This window comes from Pseudophryne corroboree, chromosome 1 (assembly GCF_028390025.1).
Source record: "Pseudophryne corroboree isolate aPseCor3 chromosome 1, aPseCor3.hap2, whole genome shotgun sequence".
NCBI lineage: Eukaryota > Metazoa > Chordata > Amphibia > Anura > Myobatrachidae > Pseudophryne > Pseudophryne corroboree.
The window spans coordinates 764,514,923-764,537,006 of record NC_086444.1 but is presented as its reverse complement, the minus strand read 5'-3'; the positions used below and the strand labels follow the sequence as shown (position 1 = coordinate 764,537,006).

The 22,084-nt window shown below is 43.0% G+C and overlaps 1 protein-coding gene across 2 annotated transcripts in view; it reads right to left on the bottom strand.

Annotated features, from left to right (window-relative positions):
- GRID2 (glutamate ionotropic receptor delta type subunit 2) overlaps positions 1-22,084 on the bottom strand; it is a 1,619,892-nt gene that overhangs the window by 671,580 nt on the left and 926,228 nt on the right. For both annotated transcript variants that reach the window (XR_010176066.1, XM_063917339.1), the window contains exon 6: positions 4,694-4,867. Coding sequence is in view for 1 of the 2 variants with exons in the window: in XM_063917339.1 (XP_063773409.1) it covers positions 4,694-4,867 (174 nt within the window). In the remaining variant the exon portion in view is untranslated. The remainder of the gene's footprint in view (positions 1-4,693; positions 4,868-22,084) is intronic.

Genomic DNA, 22,084 nt, shown 5'->3' with positions numbered 1-22,084 from the left:
TAAATGCTCGCCCCGCGCATTTACCCCTGTTTTGAAAGCTAGTGGAAAAGGGGTATAAGTGGGAGTGAGGTGTATTGGGGGGGGGGATCTAAATGTGAAGAGGCTGAGCAGTGTGCGTAAGGGGATGTCTGTGTGAGAAGGGGAGCACCCTGTGAGGGGGGATCTGAGTGAGGGGAGAGCTGTTTGGGGGATCTGCGTTAGTGAGAAGAGGCTGAGGTGTGTGTGTGTGTGTGTGTGTGTGTGTGTGTGGTGGGGGGGGTCTGTGTGACAGGACAGAGCTGTCTGAGGGATATATACTGTATTAAGTATTTATATTATACATTAATATGGGGCCCAAGACAGTATATTCTTGTGGGGTCTTAATCTGGCTCTGCCACTTATACATTTTATATGCTGCCACTGTCACACACTGCTTTCATTTACCTTTGGTTGGCTGTGGCTGGGGGCACTTCATCCAGGATGGCAGGTACCTTCTGCAAGTTCTCAAGGGCAAACAAGAGTGCAGGAGGCAGAGAGAAGAATATGATGAATGGAGCCAGGAACAGCTGAGGCCATGAGCATGCTCAGCATGGTGGGTGCGCTCAGACAGGCACTGGCTGCACTACTCTCCCAGAGGCTGCTGCCTCTACTTTATTACAGCCAGCGCAGCCAGACACTGAGCCTGTGCTGCGACTTGTGCAGTGTGCGACGCAGCCCAGGACACAGAGCTAGCGGCAGCCGACAGCGGTGGGGACCCCTGTGAGGAGAGATGGAGGGAAAGCAGCGCAGCTGAGCCAATTTAACTTCTGCGCATGCGCAGAAGCTATTTCCCAACGCTGCCCGATCGGAGCTGAGCCCCGATCGCGGCAGCCTGCCAGGCAAAGGAGTTAGCAAAGGCCATGGAGGGGGAGTCAGGACCGGCCAAACGGGGACCGTCCCGAAGTTCTTGCGTCCCAATCCGCCCCTGCGAGTCCCCACCCGCCTCACCACCAGGTAGATACGCCTCTGCCCCCCTCCACCGGGGCCGCCACAGTTCTGGGAGACGGGCTGCGGGACAGGTGGACGGGGATGGCCGCAAATAGTATAATGTAAATTTAATATCAAAAACTTACTAGGTGACAGGCGGGCACATTCTGCGGTGCCCCCTCCCCAAATCGACCACTGCCCAATCATAGCTTCCTCCGTGACAGGGGCATGTTTTCCCCTGTCAAAGCGGCACTGCTAGTAGGTGCCGATTATAGGGATTTTTTCAATGGGCTTTTGCTGCCCAATGTCTGGCCCCGCCCCCCGCTTCCGGCCCTTACACACTGACAGCTGGAGGCACCGGGAGCGGTGCCTCCGAAACACTTTTAAAGTGCGTTTTTATAAATGTAGCAATGACTAAAATAATATAAAGGCTAAAGCATATACTTATGACACAGAATATGTGTCATAAGTATCTTCTTTGTATTATTTTAATCATTAATATCAGGGGAGGCACTGCCTCCCCTGCCTCCCCTGACTGCACGTCCCTGCTGTGGTGTCTGTGTGATGTTAGGGTTGCTGTCCTGGCTGTCACTGGTGTTAAACTTTCATGTGCTGTTAGGGGTGCTGCAGCTGTACATGGGTGTTGCTGTCCTGGCTGTCACAGGGTGAAGGGGCACTGTCCTCCTGTATACTGTAAAAATACAGGGGTGCTGGCCCTGTCTTGTATGCTGTAAAAATTTGGGGGTGCTGTTGTTAAAATAAATGTAAACTGGCCCTGTCTTGAATGCTGTAAAAATTCAGGGGTGCAGTGAAAATAAATATACGGTGACCTTGTATTGTATGCTGTCAAAATTCAGGGGTGCTGTGAAAATAAATGTACACTGGCCCTGTCTTATATGCTGTAAAATACAGAGGTGCTATTGTTAAAATAAAAGTACACTGGCTCTGTATGCTGTAAAAATACAGGGGTGCTGTTGATAAAATAAAAGTACAATGGCCCTGTCTTGTATACTATAAAATTACAGGGGTATTTTTTAATTTCTTAACTACTTCTGCTACAGCACAATATTTTCTAAACTTTTTAATGTGTTACATCCGGCTAATATAACATGCTCTGCCTTTTGTTGGTGTAACTCCATGTACATTACATTTTGAAGTATTAATCCCACCTACTATGGTATTAGCTCCACCTACAGTTCATTTGGTGCCACCCACATGAGGCCACTTTAAGAAAATTTTCCAGGGCCACTTTTTTTTCCCAATCCACCTGTACTTGTAAGTACCCCTGTCCCTTTCTACTATACAGTCTGTCCCACTGTCCCTTTTACTATGCCTGCCTCTGCCCTCTCCTCATATTTGTTTATCTATGTCACATCTTTCTCTGCACCCTCCCCACATCTGTGTCTCTACCACACCCCCTAATCAGTGTCTCTGATCCCTACATATCTGTGTCTCTGACTCTTCCCCGTCTCCATGTCTCTGCTCCCCCCCATATCTGTGACTCTGCCTCCTCCCCACATCTGTCTCTGCTCCCTAACAACAGCTATGCCTCTTACACCCTCTCCACTTGCATGCCTCTGCCCCCCCACCACCTTTGGGGGGAGTAACTGAGGTGGTGGGTGCCCTACCTTTTTCATTTGTACTGGGCCCCATGATTTCTGATGGCAGGCCTTATGTCACATAAAAGGAGATGCCTGGCATGAGTGAGCTGACAGGTCCAGTTCAACAATGTCGGGCGTCTTTTTTTTTGCCAAAAATGGGAAAGCAACGTTATGCACATATGAAAAGACAAGAAGACTCTGCTGATTAAAATTATATGTGGCATGCCTATATTCTCTGTGTGTCTGCGGCTGTAACTGCATACAATATGGTACAGTACAGTACAGTACGTTACACTGTTTTCTAGGAAAACACTGTAACATACCATTTCATATGCAGATACAGGCATGGTCGCACACAGAATATAGGCATACCACATACAATTTTAATCAGCATAAGCATCACTGTTTTGAGAATAAGATGTATTTTAATTAGGGATGAGTGGGTTCAGTTCCCTGAGAACCGAACCCGCCTCAACTTGAGGATCCAGGCCCGGATCCGAGTCAGGCTCAGTTATGCGCTCCTGACTTGGATCCCTAATTGAGGCAAAACCTCAGGATACCTGTCAGATCCTGAGGTTTTGGCTCAGACGCCAGTTTCCCTAGTAACCTATGGAAGACCGCTGATTGGCTGAGAGAGCCGTGCTCTCTCAGCCAATCAGCGGTCTTCCATAGGTTACTCCAATCAGCCAATCAGCATCTCCCTATAGGCTACTATAGGCAAGATGGATGCCCGTACAGTGCTAATAGCACTGCCGCCTGCACTGTCGACACCATCCCTCACACTGCTGGCACCACTGCACTGGGGATAATGCTGGCACTCCTGCACTGAGGAAACCTCCAGCACTCCCACACTGCCGACAATGCCAGCACCCCTGCACCGAGGACACTGCCGGCACTCCTGCACTGAGGACACGACCAGCACTCACACACTGACGACACTGGTGGCACCACTGCACTGAGGACACTGCCGACACAGCCAGCACCACTACACTGAGGACACTGCTGGCACCCTTGCACTGCCGGCACCACTGCACTGAGGACACTGATGACACCCCATGCATTGCCAACACTACTGCATTGAGGACACCGATGACACCCCTGCACTGCCGACACCAACACACTGAGGATACCACTGGCACACCTGCACTGCTGACACTGCTGGCACCACCGCACTTGGGACACCGCTGGCACCCCTGCACTGACGACACTGTCAGCACCACCACATTAAGGACACCACTGGCATCCCTGCGCTGCTGACACTGCAGGTACCACTGCACTGAGGACACCACTCTGTGTGGCTACACTGATTGCATACCCCTAGTTCAATCTGTGCACAAATTCACATTGCGACCACAGCACAAGATCATCTGGACCAGTGGTGGCTCCAGAGGTGGCGCTACAGGTCAGTTCAAATTTCAAATATGGGAGCCACACCAACTGTCAATTCAGACTGACTGGCAGTGGGTTTCCCTCCCCTATTTACATTTTGAACTGAGCTGCAGCCCCACCTCTGGGGCCACCCCTGATCTGGACGTATGTGTAGTGCGACTCAGACGCATGTGCAGTACAACAATAATCACCCTAGTATGCAGCCATTGGCAGCACTGCAAACACATTGCATCCACCTCTAAATCAGGCTCTTTATACAGGCAGAAAAAATCTTATGCACTCATAATTAAATCACAGTTTGATATAAACTTTGCGCTGATTTCAGTTCCCCAGTTTGTGCAAGGCTAATTAAAGAATATTCAACAACACACTAACAAAATTCTACAAAATACAACATTTCCAACATAATGTTATGCAGCTTTATAATTACTGCAATTGTTTCTATTTGCTATACTGCTGAGAAAATACAGTTGTTTTCTTACATTAACAAATTCATTGTGGAAAAAGAATATTTTGTTACCTAATTTAAGCATTGTGTATGCCTAATCTTTTAGAGCCATGTTTTTACTGCTATATCATAATTTATTTCTTCATTAATGACAAGCATGAAATATTTATCCAATGGAGTATTGATTTCTTTGGAGGTCATGGTTTTTGTCATCCTGTCAGAGTAGATACATACTGTACATGCAATGTATGTAATATGGATATTTTAATAAACATGTGAACAAAAGATTGTGTTAAATGCTATAGAGTACCTCCATGCTCTGGGAATATGGGTCCTTCGGGTCACAAAGTGAAGTAGATATTCGGTGGTTGCCAGGGAAACAACGTTGACTCGAATTGTGGGACACTGGAAAGGTCTGGCGAATAATTGTTAACCTTCCAATCGACCTTCTGACCAGGTCCTGTACATCCAAATCATTTATCTCCTGCGAAATAGAAAATAAAAATATTAAAAAACTCAGGATTGATATTTCAATACAAACAAACATCGTCATCCATAATAACATATTTCTCTGAATAAACCATATTGTATACATGTAATATGCATGGATAATCTTGTTTACTGTCTCTTAGAGAGTACTCTTGGCATAAAGATTTAAAGCATCTTTTGGGATTAACCGTAATCACAATTTTCTTTTCTTTTTCAAGTGTAAAGCACATAAATACAAATAGCATTAGGAAATATATGGAAATATTATTAACATAACATAGAAAATAATAGAAAAACAAAGACTGACACATTGTGGGTTCCTTAATATACAAAGCAGCATATAAAATGGAACAAAGACTATCTATTTACATATATCACAAATTATGTCCTCATTATGTCCTGCAACAAAATGAAAAGCATATTATAGTAACAAATTACATCCAAGGACTTACAAGGTAAAACAATTACCCAGAACAATGTGTTAACTATTGATATTGAGAAGGATGAATTAATCATAGGAAAATCTTTAATGGACATTTTCTGAATTAATTTTGTTCCACTTGCAGTCTGTTAGAACTATATATATTAACTAAGACATTATTAGAAGAATAATTATACTCTAATATTACCCCAGAGAAATGCAATTATTTTTTTTTATTGTTGCTTTCAGGGCCAGACAGAATGCAGCACTGGCACACACAGCTAAATAAGCCATATTTGTGTGTGGGTCAGTAATAATAAAAATGTAAATTAAAAAGAATATATTGTGTAGGACAATTCCACGTTGTCTAACATAATCCATTAAAGCTAGAATACCATCCAAAGTAATTGTCAGCATTATCTAGCTTTGTTAACCAATAATTTTATTTTGCTGATTTCCATTGGTTCCAAGCGAGAACATTTCTCTTATTAGTGAAGCACTGGCCCAACAACCAGCATTGCTTTGAATTTGGGGCCTAATTCATACCTGATTGCTGCTGTGCGTTTTTGCACAGCAGCCAATCAGGTTTGAACTGCTCATGCGCTGGCACCGTAGTGCGCTGGCTCATGCCAGACAGCCGACGGCCGTCTCAGCCATGCCATCGCCTCTGCCTGATTGCCTGGGAGGAGGCGGGCTGGCGGCATTTGGCCGCTATTTTAGTGGCACGGTCCGGGCAATGCAGGCACGTCTGGACCACCATATATTATGCCCTGTAGGTTCTAGGGTTTGCAACAAAAAAAAGATCCATTTGGATTCTGCCCTCCTTAACAATTGAGAAATGTCACCTCCTCTCCAGTTTGGGGTGATTTTTTTGTATCCCCATAAATTTTAATACTATAGGGTTTTGGTTCTGAACATCACAAAAGTGCTTGGAAATGCTGTGTGTTTGTAAACCTTTTTTAATATTGTAAATATGTTCAGTGATATGTCTCAGGCTTATGCAAGTAAACCATGGTGTGCCTAGGCACAACATAGAAGCCAAGATAATCGTGGCTCTATCTGTATCTTCATTTTCCTTTTTGTTTGGCCTACATATTGTAGGCCACAGGGGCACTGCAGGAGATAAATTAGTCCTTCAGTTACACATGTCAATTTATCTCTTAAGGGGTGTACTCACGGGAGAGATGTGTGCTGAGCGATCTTAACACAGACCGCTCAGCACACATCTGTCTCCCCGCTCAGCACAGCGCGATGTGCTGAGCGAGGGGGAAAGCCGACGGGGAGCCGCTCACTTCACACAACGGTGAAATGAGCGACCCGCTAGATTGAGCCTGCATGCAGGCTCAATCTAGCACCGGCGATAGCGATGCACGGGGCCGCGCATCGCTATCGCTGGGGGGCATACACACGGCAGATCCGTGCTTAAAATCTAAGCAATCTAGCAAGATTGCTTAGATTTTAAGCACGGATCTCTCCGTGTGTACCCCCCTTAAGTTTGTATTCCTTTTTTGTTACATTACATGTGAACAAAGTAACAGGTTTTGTAGTTGTTTTCTTTGTTGCTTTACAGACTGAACAATTTAAACAGAAATAGTATCCTTTCTTTTCCTCTTTCAAGTAGTGTTCTTCATTCTCATTGGGTACAGTATATTGCGCCTTACAAGTTCTTGTTTTAGTGATACTGCTTTCTTATAGATAACGCAAGGTTTTTTCTGAAGTAGTGGTGCAAACTGTTTTTCTAATAATAGTATGTGCAAATGATTTTGCAAGATTTTTTCAAATGCAAGATGTTGACTATTAAATTGCGTGACAAATGATATACTAAAGTCTTCTTGCTGTCCTTTTTGTTTATATCTTATTAGGTCTTTTCTATCTATTTGGGATAGTTAATCTATTTGTACTTGGAGATCTTCTTTATACCCTCTATGGATAAATGTATTCTTCATCTGTGTTGTCTGTTCTTCAAAAGTTTTTGTCTGTGAGCAATTTCTTTTTAGTCATCTGAATTGACCGCCAGGGATCTTTTTTATCCAATCTTTGTGATGATTGCTTATTGTTGATATTGTGTTATTTCCGCTGACTTTTTTTTATATGTTTTCTAGTACGTAGATTTCTAGATCCAGGTATATGATCATTGTTTGACTGGTTTCTGATATAAATTCCAATCCATACGAGTTTTTGTTAATATACTCTAGAAAGTCACTATTTTCCTGTTGCGGGCCACTCCAAATTAAAATTAAGTCATCTATATAGTGTTTCCATATTTTTATGTGACAGGAGAAAGGATTCTTGTTTCATATACTATTTTCTTCCCACCTAGCTACAAATAAATTTGCATATTACATTAGATCGGACATTGTTTGGCAAACAGCACCCTGCATAGCCAATATCAGTTATGCTGCAGTCCGTGCAGGTAGCTGCTCGGTGACTGGGTTGTGCAGCACTTCCTCATACTGCAAACCTCAGTCTCCACAGGACATTGTGCAGGGTGACGGAACCACCACTTGGAACTGCTGCCATGTGACAAACTATGCAGAGGCAGGAAATAGTAAGAGAAAAAAGAGGAGTAATGTAACATGGGAGGGAGAGTAAAAAAGGAATATGGGTATGGAATGAGTGGAATGAAAAAAAGAGTAATGCACCTGATCTAGAAAGCAAAGAAAAGAAGGGAGTAAAGGCCATTACTCTAAGTGAGAGATGAGAAAGGAGTTCAAGTACAGTACTGTGTCCGATGTGGGAGATGAGAAAGGAATGTGTTAGAGATATGATAGAGAAAAGAAAGGAAGATTAAAGAAATGAGAAAAAAGTATAACAACTAAAGGGAAAGGTGAAGCTTTAAATAGCTAAGAGAGTAAAGAAAAGGGAGGAAAAGGGACCTGCATGTGGTGTAATATAGAGGGATGGGGACCTGTGTGCAGTGTAATATAGAGGGATGGGGACCTGCATGTTATTAATATAGAGGGATGGGCACCTGCATGTTATTAATATAGAGGGATAGGGACCTGTGTGCAGTGTAATATAGAGGGATGGGGACCTGCATGTTATTAATATAGAGGGATGGGGACCTGCATGCTGTGTAATATAGAGGGATAGAGACCTGTGTGTGGTATAATATAGAGAGATGGGGACCTGTGTGCTGTGTAATATAGAGGGATAGGGACCTGCGCATGGTGTAATATAAAGGAATGGGGACCTGTGTGCTGTGTAATATAGAGGGATAGGGACCTGTGTGCAGTGTAATATAGAGGGATGGGGACCTGCATGTTATTAATATAGAGGGATGGGGACCTGCATGCTGTGTAATATAGAGGGATAGAGACCTGTGTGTGGTATAATATAGAGAGATGGGGACCTGTGTGCTGTGTAATATAGAGGGATAGGGACCTGCGCATGGTGTAATATAAAGGAATGGGGACCTGTGTGCTGTGTAATATAGAGGGATAGGGACCTGTGTGCAGTGTAATATAGAGGGATGGGGACCTGCATGTTATTAATATAGAGGGATGGGGACCTGCATGCTGTGTAATATAGAGGGATAGAGACCTGTGTGTGGTGTAATATAGAGAGATGGGGACCTGTGTGCTGTGTAATATAGAGGGATAGGGACCTGCGCATGGTGTAATATAAAGGAATGGGGACCTGTGTGCTGTGTAATATAGAGGGATAGGGACCTGTGTGCAGTTTAATATAGAGTGATGGGGACCTGCATGTTATTAATATATGGGATGGAGACCTGCGTGCTGTGTAATATAGAGGGATGTAGACCTGTGTGGTGTAATATAGAGAAATGGGGACCTGTGTGCTGTGTAATATAGAGGGATAAGGACCTGCGTGCAGTGTAAAATAGAGGGCTGGGGACCTGCGTGCAGTGTAATATAGAGGGATGGGGACCTGCTTGTTATTAATATAGAGGGATGGGGACCTGCATGCGGTGTAATATAGAAGGATGGTGAACTGCGTGTGGTGTAATATAGAGGGAATGGGACCTGTGTGCTGTGTAATATAGAGGGATGGGGACCTGCGTACAGTGTAATATAGAAGGATGGGGACCTGTGTGTTATTAATATAGAGGGATGGGGACTTACGTGCGATGTAATATAGAAAGATGGGCAATTGCGTGTGGTGTAATATAGAGGGATGTAGACCTGCGTGCAGTATAATATAGAGGGATGGTGACTTACATGCGGTGTAATATAGAAGTATGGGGAATTGCGTGTGGTGTGATATAGAGGGATGGAGACCTGCGTGCGGTGTAATATAGAGGGCTGGGGACTGCATGCAGTGTAATATAGAGGGATAGGGACCTGCATGTTATTAATATAGAGGGATGGGGACTTACGTGCGGTGTAATATAGAAGTATGGGGAATTGCGTGTGGTGTGATATAGAGGGATGGAGACCTGCGTGCGGTGTAATATAGATGGATGGGGACCTGCATGCAGTTTAATATAGAGGTATGGGGACCTGTATGTGCAGGAAATGCAGTTGCTATGGGGCTCAGAGCTGAGAGGTGACTACATTTCCTGTCAAAGTTACATGTGTTATATACATTTTTTACCACTGGGTGGTACATACAGTATGGGCACTTACAAACTTTTTCCTTGGGGATTGCAATGGACCTGCTCATTGTATTGTGGTATAATATCAACTGTAGGCATTATACAGTATATAATGTTACGTAATATGGACTGGGGCACTGTAATGTGGCACAATATGAAGTGGGGACACTGTCATAATGTGAATTAGTGGTACTGTGTTGTATAATGTACACTGGCTGCCCTACAATGTGACATAATGTGAACTACAGTAGGTTACTACTATGGTTTATAAAATAAACTAGTGTACCACTACGGGGCATAAAATAAAATAAGACACTTCTATGGTTCAGAAAATGAGCTAGAGCATTATTATGGGGCATACAATAAACAACGGCTGCGGAAAGGTATCTCTCTAGAACAGGGCTGGCCAAACCGGTCCTGGAGATCTACCAACAGTTCATGTTTTCCAGGCCTCCTGGAGATCTGTAGAATTGTCAGTTAGGAATGAATGCAGCACATCTTAATTAGTAATGACTACAGCTGTGCACCAGCTAGGTGGTCTGGAAAATGTGAACTGTTGGTAGATCTCGAGGACCGGTTTGGCCAGCCCTGCTCTAGAAGCATTGGGACAAAATGTTGCTATGATGCCCACATAGTTCAGGGTATGCCCCTGGATAGGGACTTGCTGCATGCAGTGTAATTTAGAGGGACGGGGACCTGCATGTGGTGTATGAGTATGTAGTATGAAAGCATGGAAAGAAAAAATTGGAATTGAAGACATTGAAAAATAAATAGAGAAGTGGCGAACGTAAATGATGAACAGTAAAGAGAATGGGAATAATATAAAAAATATAAAGTAAAGGAGAGAGTATCTAATAAGCGATATGGCAGCAACCCTGATTCAGGATAAGACAGCCAAAATACAGTATTTCCCCACCACATAGATATTAATGTAATTCACATACAGTATATCCAAAAGGCTTCTTTTGTGTTTCTGATAACGCCTTTCAGATACATGTGGTTCTAGTAATTTTTGCTCATTCCCCAATAAGCCATGCCATTCTGGATATGCCTTCGGCACACGCCTAAAGTAGCTTTGTAAAATTAATGGGGAAGGGGGAAGGGCGATCAGAAACCAAATTTTTTAGTTGCAGCTCTGTGTGTGTGTGTGTGTGTGTGTGTGTGTGTGTGTGTGTGTGTGTGTGTGTGTGTGTGTGTGTGTGTGTGTGTGTGTGTGTAAGGATGCGCTGCTGTCAGTGAGGGTGTGTCTCTCCGAGTGATGTTGGTGTTTACAGTTGGGTTTGGTTACAGTTTATAATGTGACAGTTGGAAGCAGGTCAAGTGTATGTGGTTACGCTGGGGAGTGTGCGGTCATAGGGAAATAATGCAGTCATGTGATCTTTCTATGTTGTCAGTTTTATATTATTATTATTATTATTATTATTATACACTTTGGATATTATGCCGAACTTATCACTGCCAGACAGAATGTTAATTTTTATTTTTGGTAATTGCTATTTTCTTTGTATTGCACCTATGAACATTTTTATAATGGGCGAGATCAGCAGATAGAAGGGGAGCAAGGGCGAATTGGCTATAAGGCTCACCAGGAAGATACCTGGTAGGCTAATGTGTCTGTGGGGCTTGTTTTGTGTGCTGTCATGTAGCACTAAAACCCACATGATGGGCAGCCCAACGCACTCAGCATACTACATTGTCCCCATTCATTCTGTTGTTACATCTCTGCAGTACAGCATTTCTTTCATCCAGTGATGCTGCCATGGCTACACGGTATGTTATACCTCTTGTGCTGCCCATGTCGGGCCACTTCTACCAAATTTTACAGGGCCACTTTTAGTTGCCAATCCGCCCCGAATCTCAGACACAACTGTAGAAAAAGACGCAAGGAAGTCCGCAACTGCGTACAACCAGTTCCTATGAGAAGCGATCTCCAGCCCCTCAATAGACCCCACGTCCTCATCAGACCGCATCCTCATTAGGGCTGCTTCCATAAATTTCCATCCCAAACTGCTGCTGCTAGGAACCACAATGTATGTGCTGAGGCTGGGGCTTGAGAACTATAGACAGAGCCATGAGCTAATTAGGTAACTGTATTTACAGCTTTGCAGCACAGCAGAACATTACCAACCACAGATATTGAGGATGAAAATTGCACAGATTATTGCATTTTTTTATGTAGGGCTTTTTATTCTACTGTAGGATGACAGATGAAGATGGAAAGTTAGATATAAAAATTGTAAGGTATAATGAGGTACGTAAGTCATAAATCAGGATCATCCACTGTCTTAGATCAATATCGCCAGATGGAAGATAAAGACCATATCAAAAATTGCTGAAAGATCAAACAGGTTGAGAACGAAGAAGAGGCCTTGGGAATTAGTATTATGAAGGTCATTAGCCACTTTCAGAAGATTTTGCTCTAGCTGAGTGAGTATTGCAAGATTCGAAAAGAACCAAGAGGTTATTGGTGTTAGCGAAGGAGAAAACCAGCCTTTTATTAAGCAACAACATTTTACAGGTATTTACTAGGTGCAGCTCCAGCATATTGACACTAAATAGATTTCAATGTGCCAGAATAATGCCATTTCGGCTATTTATAAACACAATAAACTCTGCTAAAATGAAAAATGCCCTTTGCACTGTACAGTCTTAGTACAGTCCTTCACCTTAATGGGAAATTTAAACATGTTTTAGAATTGGAGAACTTCATGCACCCTATACATGTTATACATCTTATAACATAATTCATGTACCCTATACAACTATTAGAAGCAGCAGGAATAAAAAGCTCATTGCATCAAATAATTTATTTGGAAGACTTGAAATTCTAACGTTGCTACAGAATTTGAACACAGTTGTTGGCATTGTAAATTTAAGAGAATTGGTGTCTCAAAATGTCTTCAATGATATATATACATATACACACACACATGGTCGAATCACGTTATCAGGGCTGTTTTTAGACAATTTGGTATCCAGTGCGAACAGTAAAAAAAGTGACCCCCATGGACATTGTAAAATGTGCCCCCCTTAGACAATGTAAAATGTGCCCCCCCTCATAGGCATAAAAAAAACTAGTTTGCATTTCTTCCCGGTGAGGGGTGGTGACCTCGCTAAATTGGGCATGGCCTTGCTAAAGTGGGAATGGCATTGCTGGAAAAGACTACCTTGCACCCCAGTTTTTGACCCTGCACCAACAGGTCTCAGCCACCACAAGAAAGAAAAATAATCCATCATATTAAGCCCCACACAGTAATGCCCCTTGCACCATATTATGCCCCCTGCACCATATTATGCCACACACTGCAATGCCCCTTATACATTATGCCCTACAGTAAGGCTTTTAATTACTTTTAAATTAGCTGCTTGTTGCCAGGGGTGATATGCTCTGGGTTCCATGCTCATTGCCAGGGGTTTCATGTTTTGGGTGTCATACTCATTGCCAGTGGTGTTTAATGCTCGTTGCCAAAATTTTCATGCTCTGGGTGTCATGCTCATTGCCAGGGGTTTTTAATGCTCATTTCCAGGGGTTTCATGCTCTGGCTCTGGGGGTCATGCTCCTTGCTCATGCTTGTTGCCAGGGGTGTGTAATGCTCATTACCAGGGGTGCATACTTGTAGGTGTCAGGCTGCTAGAACTGCTATCCTGCTCCCCCTTCTCCTGTCTGTGCTTTGAGTGCAGAGTGTCACAAAATTACACGTTTGGGTCATGACATCACAAAGCAAACACATCATTTTGCGAAACTTCGCCCCCAAGCTGAGTACTATACGACGGGGTGCAGGATAGCAGCCAGAAGGTGTTGAGGCAGGCACCCCATGCAATTGCACAACTTACTTGATGCTAGAAATGGCTCTGCACATTATTATGACCACCAGCTTATAGCCAGAGTAACCACTGTGTGCTGCACGGATGGCAGTTAGACGGGCTGAACTGTCATTTTAAACACATGCCTGGTAGCCCCCAGGTTTCATTTTAATGGTGAGTGGCTCCACTGTAGCATGTTGGTCAGCCTTCACGCACCTTCTTAACTGATGTTCACCTCACATCAATGGCACGTGGTGCTCCACAGTTTCCATGTCAGTTTTTCGCAATGGTGACATTTATCCAGTCCCGATACACTTTCACCACAGCAGCACATGAACAGTTCACAAGCTGCACTGTTTCAGAAATGACTGCCACCCTTGGCCCTAAAGCCGATAATCATCCCTTTTTACAACTTGGATAAATTGCCGCTTTTACCCATGACAGGAACGAGTGATATGTGTGCAGATGACCTATTGCAAACCTTATATACCCACCGAGCCGGTGCACTACACGTGACTTTATGGGCTACACGCTTCCGACGTGATATGTAGGAGATGGTCATAATAATGTGACTCACCGTGCATATACATATACACATGTAGAAAGTCATCCCTGGTTTAAGACAATAAGGTACAAAACATATAATGCCATAATTACATATGTGCTCACCCTTGTATAATGGCACAGCTGCATTCATTCAAAATCATATCCAATGCTAATTAGCATATTTCTGCCAGCAATGAAAGCAATTGTGGTTCACAATGTATAAAGATTCCTGTATGATGTATTTGCAGTATTCCAGTGTTCATCCTATTGGGGGGTAATTCAGACCTGATCATAGCAGCAAATTTGTTAGCAGTTGGGCAAAACCATGTGCATTGCTGTAGAGAAGGGGGGGGGGGGCAGATATAACACTTGCAGAGAGAGCAGATTTGGGTGGGGTGTGTTTTAACTGAAATCTAAATTGCAGTGTAAAAATAAAGCAGCCATTATTTACTCTTCAGAGAAACAAAATAACCCACCCAAATCTAACTCTCTCTCTGCACATGTTATATCTGCCCCACCTGCAGTGTAACATGGTTTTGCCCAACTGCTAACAAATTTGCAGCTACGATCAGGTCTGAATTACCCCCATGGTCTATATGGAGCTTTCAAAACATCTATTGAAACTCATTGGTCAGAGGTGCCAATCAGGAGAGGGTTATAAAATAATTGCAGAAAATTAAACATGAAACACTGTGAAGACTATCATCAATGAGTGGAGAAAATGTGGCACAACAGGAACATTTTAAATAACAAGTGCCTCCAAAGTTGATGACATGAAAGTTGATGACAAGGAGAAAACTCTTCAGAGTGGCAAACAAAAAGTCTACAGCATATTTGCGAATGCATCGCAGATCGCTATCCACTCGCAGATGCATACGCAAATCCTAAAACATGAAATAATCTTTACCGTCTGAGCAAATGTGAGTAGGTCTGAGGCTGCCACTAATCTTAGACTGAGATGTGCTGGAAGTGGTCTGCACTGACGTCAGAGGCCCTCCCCAACAATGTCTGGGCATGCCTGCGTTTTTTTTCTGACACACCCAGAAAATGGCAGGTTTTCACCCAGAAACACTGACTTCCTGCTAGTCAAACAGCGGCTACATTGCGGTTACGATCAGTACACATTTTCTGTCGCTATTACCCCACACGCATGTGCAATGCGAACACTAGGCATACGCAGTCATTCAATAATTGCTCGAATTGCAAATTCCCTAATTAGCGATCCATGCTGAATTAGGCCCTTAATCCATTCACATGTGCAAATAGTTCACAGCAAAGATCAGCACATCTGTATGTCAACACAAGTCATCACCCAAAGTGGACCATTTATATTGTGAAGCATGGTGATGACATCAGCGTAATGCTTCTCTTCAGCTGGTACAAAGGTTCTAGTCAGAATTGAAGGTAAAAGAAATAGCTCCAAATATCAAGACATTTTTGCACAAAACCTGCTGGTCTCTGTCGGCGAGCTGAAGATGAAGAGGAATTTCACCTTCCAACATGATAACAATTCAAATCACACATTCAAGTCTACCAAAGAATTTCTTCAGAAATTGTCGTAGAGAAGGAAGGTCAAAGTCTTGGAATGGTCATAACCAAAACCTGTGAAATAAATTAAAGGAGGAGGAGCACAGGATACTCATTCGCAATCTGATGGACTTTGAACTTTGGGCCTAATTCAGCATTGATTGCAAAAACAAAATCTTTCTTTAGTGTGCAAAACCATGTGCACTGCAGGTGTTGCAAATGTGACGTGCAGAGAGAGTTAGATTTGGGTGGGTTATTTTGTTTCTGCGCAGGGTAAATACTGGCTGCTTTATTTTTACACTGCAATGTATATTTCAGTTTAAACACATCCCACACAAATCTAACTCTCTCTGCCCATGTTATATCTGTCCCACCTGCAGTGCACATGGGGGGGTCATTTCGAACTGTTCGCACGCAGCGGTGAATACGGGTCGGTTCTGCGCATGTGTGCCGGCCGCAATGCGCACCCGTGTTGTTGCCCAGTGACTGCTGTAGCTGGGCAACGACAAGATTAACGAAGAGAACCGCGATTGCAAGAAGAGTGACAGGCAGAAGGAGCAGTGAATGCAGGCGTGTCCAGGTGTTTGGAGGGCGGATGTCTGACGTCAATTCCGGGACCTTCATCGCTGGATCCATCACACAGAGAAAGTAACTGCAGGGCTAGTCTTGTTTTGCACAAAAATTTTTTAGCATAGCAGGGTTCACAAGCGATCGCAACCTTGCTATGCTAAAATACACTCCCCCATAGCGGCATCTAATTGATCGCACGAACAGCAAAAAGTTGCTACATGCGATCAACTCGGAATAACCCCCATGGTTTTGCCCATTAGAGAAAGATTTTGTTTTTGCGATCCATACTGAATTAGGCCCTTTGTTGTAGGGAAGAGTGGAATAGAATTGCAAAGTCCAGGTGTGTGCAGTTGATAGAATTCAGTTTAATTAAGCACACATTCATGCAGTCTGGGTTTTGTAGGGTTTTTTTAATTTTCGTTTTTCCTAAAATGTTCTTTTTCAAAGGGCAACAGAGATTCAGGTTTCAGTTTTCTCAAACTATGTCACACACTAAAATATTATTATCTTGTATTGTTGTGTTCAAGTATAGTAACAATAGACAATCACGGTTATTTTTTCTCCTTTTTAATCACATTTTTTTTTTTTTTTTTTTATAATTCCCATAGTGCATATTTGATATTTCACAGCTATTTACCTCTCAAGACTTTTCACCCATCACACCTAATCTTCAGGGACACATTGCGCTTAGCTCTGTCACACACAAATGAGTCCGGACAGGATAAGAACACTTTATATTGAGAGGCAGAAACCTAATAAAGTATGATTTTCAAATATATTTGTTATTTATTTACTTAGTGATTTTTAAATTGCCAAATCTATTAAAGGGAAATAGTCCTACAGTAAGGTTTTTTCAAACTTTCAAAAAACAAAAAACAGTATAATTGCTATATTGTCAAGCAGCTGAAGGAGAGAGAACCCCCCCCCCAAAAAAAAAAAACTGCATTAACAAAGCTGTTCCCAATGAAATTCAGTGGATTTCCAGTATACAGCACACATGCTAGAAGTGCCCCTAAAATGCACAAAAATTTTTAAACAGTGAAAATAAATAAATAGTAATAGCAAAGCAGGCATCAATTTTCCTAAACTTGCCCCAGCAGTAGGTAGCCTGACATCATCTTTCCAATCCCATTCGATTGCTAGAGTCAGGGTAATGATAAGGATTAGGCCACATGGAACCTGTTTCAGATGTGGACGCTGCTCCGTCTGTTGCCGGAGTCGTGACTGCGATAATATGCAAATGTTATGGGCCCTACACATTGGACAATGTCAGCGATTTTATCTCACAACGATATTATCGATAATTGATAATTCCGCCAACGATTTTTGCCTACACACTGGATGATATCTATGGTCAATTTGGACGATATGAGAGTACATACATCTATATTGTCAAAATTGACTTGCATGTATAAACGTGGATAGATCAATGATGAACGATTGTGGGGCCGTACATTGGCCCTCATTCCGAGTTGTTCGCTCGCTAGCTGCTTTTAGCAGCATTGCACACGCTAAGCCGCCGCCCTCTGGGAGTGTATTTTAGCTTAGCAGAATTGCGAACGAAAGATTCGCAAAATTGCGAAAATAAATTTCTTAGCAGTTTCTGAGTAGCTCGACACTTACTCTGCCACTGCGATCAGTTCAGTCAGTTTCGTTCCTGGTTTGACGTCACAAACACACCCAGCGTTCGCCCAGGCACTCCCCCGTTTCTCCAGCCACTCCCGCGTTTTTCCCAGAAACGGCAGCGTTTTTTCACACACACCCATAAAACGGCCAGTTTCCGCCCAGAAACACCCACTTCCTGTCAATCACACTCCGATCACCAGAACGAAGAAAAATCCTCGTAATGCCGTGAGTAAAATACCTAACTTTTGAGTAAAATAACTAAGCGCATGCGCTCTGCGAATATTGCGCATGCGCAGTAAGCGACTAATCGCAATATAGCGAAATTCGGCAATGAGCGAACAACTCGGAATGAGGGCCAATGTTTATTGTTGATGCATACACACTGACCGATATGAACGATTCATTGTTAATTTTTAAACAATATCATTCATATCAATCATCATTATTTACAAGTGTGTAGGGCCCTTTAGTTTCAAACTTTCCTTGGTGTAGATGCCTGTATCTGAATGTGTAAGCACTGAGATGCCCACTTTCATCCTCTCTGCATGCTATAGCACCACTGGTGATTCTTGACATGCAACCATCAGCACCATCATGTGCACCATCAACCCTTGCACCAGCCTTATGACAAGTGCAGTTTCTCCATCTGAGTATGATCTCCTGTGCCTGTGGGTGTGCATTTGGGTACACAGCTGCTTTCACTAACACACCTATGGTCAGTGGTGTAACTACCGAGGGTGCAGGGAGTGCAGCTGCTATGGGGCCCAAGCTGCTTCCAGGGCCCACTGCTCCTCCTGCACCCAGACATGGGCTGCCTCCATGGCCCTCTGCTCTCCCCTTCGCAGCCGATAGCATCCTGGTCAGGATGCGGGGGCCTTCCTGGCCAGCTCCAAGTCCTGACTGCCGGTGCCATGATTTGTGGGTATTTAGGGGGCGGGACCTAATTTGCCCACCCCATCAGAGACCTCTGCTGTGTTCAGTGGGGACAGGTAATGTATCTCCTGTTTGTCCCTCTCCCTCTCTTCCCCCCTCTCTCCCTGATACTCTTTCCCTTGCTCCTCTCTTTCTCTCTCTCCCTGACACACTCTCACTCTTTCTGAGACTCTCTCTCTCACTGATACTGTCCCTCTCTCTCTCCCTGACACTGTCAATCTCTCCCTGATAGTCTCTCTCTCTGACACTATCTCTCCCCCTCTCTCTCTCTGACACTGTATCTCTCTCTGACACTCTACCGCTCTCTCCCTGATACCGCCCCCTCTCTCTCCCTGACACTGCCTCTCTCTACATGACACTTTCACTATCTCTCTCTGACACTCTCTCTCCTGATACCATCTCTCTATCACTCTCTCTCCCTCTCTGACACTGTCTCCCTCTCTTTGACACTGTCTATCTCTCTCCCTGATACTCTCCCTCCCTCCCTGACATTCTCACTCGTCCCCTCCCTCTCTCTCTCTTCTTTCTCCCCTCTCTCTCTCTCTCTCTGACACCCTCTCTCTCTCCCTCTCTTTTTCTCATTCCCCCTTTTTCCATGAAACTCTCTCTCTCTCTCCCTCTTTCTTGCTCCTCTCTCTTTCACTCCCCTCACTCTCTCACCTGCTCCCATAAGGGGGCATAGTGTGTGCAGGGGAAGGGGGGGTCCAGGGTAGCGGCGGTACTGTAATGTAGTTTGTGTGGGGAGAGGTGTGCTGGGTAGTGGCGGTAGTGTGTGTGGGGAGAGAGGGTGCAGGGTAGCAGTGTAATGTATTGTGTACAGGGAAAGGGGGTGCAGGGTAGCAATGGTAGTGTAGTGTGTGCAGGGAGAGGGGAACTAGGTAGCGTAAGGTAGCGTGTGTGGGGAGAGGGGAGCTAGGTAGCGTAAGGTAGCATGTGTGGGGAGAGGGGGTGCATCGTAGCAGCGGTAGTGTAATGTGTGTGATTGGTTGGTTCTTTATCACTCTTTATCCGTCTCCATATTACCACTTTTTAAGGCTTAATAAATTTGGGACAATGACTATGATGCGGCCATAGGAGGGCGCAAAATGTATAGTTTGCAGGAGGGCGGCGACCACCCTAGCACCGGCCCTGACTGCACAGGACTATGGTGTATATTTTACAGTGCACTTCTGTTATTAACATGGTACACTATCATGCATGCACTAGCAGTATTAACTATATATATTTATCAAGGGACCCAGACACTCTCTAATGGTAGTAAGAGAGGTGGTACATATAACAACCAACTGTACAGTACATCTTCAATGTTTTATATGTCACCTGGAGTTTTCATTAGAATCCACTTTGTGAAATGTAATCTGTTCAAAACAGAAGCTTTAAAATATATTCATGATTTCTATTACATCGCACCACCAAGAAAATAGATCTGAAATACATCAATGCCAGTTTTAAATAAAAGTTTATCATCACTTCACAGCAAACGTCTTGGCTGGGTGTTTGCTAAGTGTCTCTCAGTTACACAGAATAAAGAGTTATGTTTAAACTTTAAACTTTATAACTAGTTTTCCTTGGATTTTGAATGAACTAAACCTGTTTTATTTTCTCCCAAGGCACGATGATGGGTTATTTCATTCATTTGTCATTTATGCTCAGTATTAAATATAGATTTTCTGAAACAAACTAACACCTGACATCTGCTGTGCCAAGTGTAATATTCTATATCTCTGTGGTTGATTAATCCTTAATGTACCATAGATAACGGTTTTCTCGTTATAAGATGCATTTTTTATTTAGCATGAATCATTTTAACATAATTTGACAAAAAAATGAAAACATAGACACGCATAAATTAAGTACTTGATAAAAGGTGAGTCTTCTATCTTACAAACAACTAAAGCAAACAAAACTAAAGAACACTTAGAAATAAAATAAATTCTAAATTACAGCTCACTTTATGTAATCTGGAAATAAAATATGATCAACAAACTACTTCATTAAGCAAGCAGTCGTGGCTCATGGCTTTAATGAAAGATTGTGATCTCAGAGGACCATGAGACTTTTCCAGCTTCATTACCGAATATTTCTTCTTCTTGGTCATGTACTTTCAAATATTATTAAAAATTGACATGAGCAGTTTTTAAGCGTTTGGCTAATGTGCTTGTAATGCAACAATGTAAAGTTGATAAGGGATTGGTGCCATTGAGATGCAATGTTAAATATACTTTATGAAAATAAAATATAAATTATTAATTTGTAAAACAAATCATTAGGAAAAAAATGAACACTTATAAATACTTCATATCCTGTATTATGTTATTTACATACCCAATAGATGTTATTATTGCTGCTGTTGTCCATGAAGAAGAGAGCTCTATGGAGATAATAGCACTCTAAATATACACAACAACACTCTAGATATAGCCAAAACTAACCTCATGAATCATCACTTTCTAACCAGGGGCAGGCAGCTTGAAATACAAATGTCTATATTATTCTTAAAATATAACTTTTGCAAATGACTAAGTAATACAAATAATAACAGAGACCATATTCTAAAATAGGGAGGGGGGAGGTATTGTTGATTTATACTCAGGTACAGTGTACTAGGAATACTTGGGACAATCAACGATTTTCTACAGAGTATCCAAAGAAAAATACATCTGATCTGACAATGAAACTCAAGGCCTCGGGCAACTGCCTCTCCTCCCAGGCCCTGCTAGTGCCTATGTGTCATTGTGAGGGTATTATAGATGTGTCCTTATACATCATTGCTGCTATTGAGACAAAGAGCCCCTCCCACCAGCCCCATGAGACTCTACTAGCTTCAGGCGTCTTTTGTGCGTCTTTGTTTGCCAAAAATGTGTCTCTTAGTTGCAATGCAATGTGACTAGGATGCACTAGGAGACTGTAGATTAGTTAGATATGCAACACTTGTATATCTGTGTGTGACTGAGTCTCTGAATCTGAATACGAAGTTCTATGGTGCAGCAGCTGCAGCTTTTTTCCATGCCAAGTAACATTGTGCTTCATATACAGTAGTGATGTGCACCGGACATTTTTCGGGTTTTGTGTTTTGGTTTTGGATTCGGTTCCGCGGCCGTGTTTTGGATTCGGACGCATTTTGGCAAAACCACCCTGAAATTTTTTTGTCGGATTCGGGTGTTTTTTTTACAAAAAAACCTCAAAAACAGCTTAAATCATAGAATTTGGGGGTCATTTTGATCCCA